Genomic DNA, 1,639 nt, shown 5'->3' with positions numbered 1-1,639 from the left:
CGTGTCCTTAGAAACACACAACCGGCTCTGTGTGTTCCCAGCTCTCGGGGACGTGTCCTGGTGGCCTTTGGCTGAGTGTCCGGGCGTCGCAGCCTGGGGACACTCCAGCTGCCAGCCCGATGCAGCCGGAGCCAGTGGCCCTGCCTGGCCTCACTCGCCATGCCCTGGCTCTGAGGCACCCCACACTCCCAGGGGCTCTGCCCACCACTCTGGCCTCGGCCCTGGGGAGTCCCAGGGATGAAGTCACCCCTGGAGTGACTCAGGCAGCCCCTCTTGGGGGGCTGGGCACACGGTGAGCAGGGGGATCCCAGCACAGGCTGGATGGCTCAGGCCAGACCCCAGGGTGAGTCGGCTCTTGCAGGAGGCTGGGGCTGGGGGGAGTCACCAGAGGCTGTCACCCACCTGGCCCTGGCCCCGGGAAGGATGGCGAATCCCTCTGGATGCAGCAGTGCCCAGGTGTGAAACCATACTTGGCTGTGCTGGGCCGTGGCCCTGCTGCCACGGTGAGGCCAGGGCTATTCTGGGCTCCCTGAGCTCACGGGCCCCTTCAGGACGCTGAACTCCAGTCCCCGCTCCCATCCCAGTGGCAGCCCCTGGCCTCACCGCCTCCCTGCCCATGGCCCCCTCAGCTGGGGGCAAGCAGAGCTTCAGGCCCCAGCCCTGATTCATCCTGGAGTCGTGATGGGATGAGCAAGGGGAACTGTGCACCCCATCCCTGGCCACCTCCTGTCCTGCTCCATGTCCTCTGTCCCTCTGCCCCCACAGCCCTGGTGCCCCCTGAACCCCATCCTGCCCCCAGCCGTGTGCTGGTGCTGGTGTGGCAATTTTGGCAGTCACAGAATTCCAGTCAGGAGAGGTCCTGGTGGTTCCATCAGTACCATGGGCACATGCTGCCAGCTTGTGCCCACCAATGGGACACTCCCCTGGGCACAGGCCAGGGGCCGAGGCCCCCCAAATAGGGCAGGACTTGGCTCCTGTGCCTGGGGAGCCCTGGAAACACAGGGGGGGAAACTGTCAGGGTGAGAAGACCCAGGGCACAGACACCCTGCCCGCTGCGACCAAGAGGCACCAGAGCCCTGATCCCCCACACCTCCCATGCCCCCTGTGCCCCCTGGCCCCCCACAGCCCTCCCTCAGCGCCAGCGGCTGTTTCCCAGACGCTGCCCCATTTCTTGGTTTGCTTTAAATCCCGGCTCCAGGAGTCAGCTGACAGCTCAGCTGTTGTTGACGGTGTTATTATTGTTGTTATTATCATTATTATTATTATAAATGCTTAAAGCAAGTTGCCAGCCTTGGGGAGGGGAAGGACTCAGGATTTTGGGAGCCTCTTTGGATACACACTGAACCTTGTTCCTGGAGTGACCCAGGCTTGTAAACACGAGGGAAAGTAACTCCCTATTCCACCATATCCAATCCCACCCTATCCCATCCCATCCTATCCCACCCTATCCCAACCCATCCCATCACCCTCCAGCCCTCTGATCTCACCGTGGGCTCGCCCTGTGAGGCATCATCCCCAGTCCTGGGAATGCCCGCACACAGGGTGGCAGAACCATATGGGATGGATCCCGAGCCCGCGCCCAGAGCCGGGGGTGATGCCAGCAGGGATCCCGGTGCCCGGCGGGGGAGCGAGGGGGCCG

At 63.4% G+C, this 1,639-nt stretch overlaps 1 protein-coding gene across 1 annotated transcript in view; it reads right to left on the bottom strand.

Moving 5' to 3' along the window:
• The window catches only part of MIDN (midnolin), a 13,104-nt gene extending 12,486 nt beyond the window's left edge, over window positions 1-618 (bottom strand). The window contains exon 1 of the mRNA XM_017743814.1: window positions 604-618. Within this exon, the coding sequence (XP_017599303.1) occupies window positions 604-618 (15 nt within the window). The remainder of the gene's footprint in view (window positions 1-603) is intronic.
• Between the last annotated feature and the right edge of the window lie 1,021 nt (window positions 619-1,639).

This window comes from Corvus brachyrhynchos, unplaced genomic scaffold (assembly GCF_000691975.1).
Source record: "Corvus brachyrhynchos isolate BGI_N302 unplaced genomic scaffold, ASM69197v1 scaffold219, whole genome shotgun sequence".
NCBI lineage: Eukaryota > Metazoa > Chordata > Aves > Passeriformes > Corvidae > Corvus > Corvus brachyrhynchos.
This window is presented reverse-complemented; position numbering and strand designations above follow the sequence as displayed.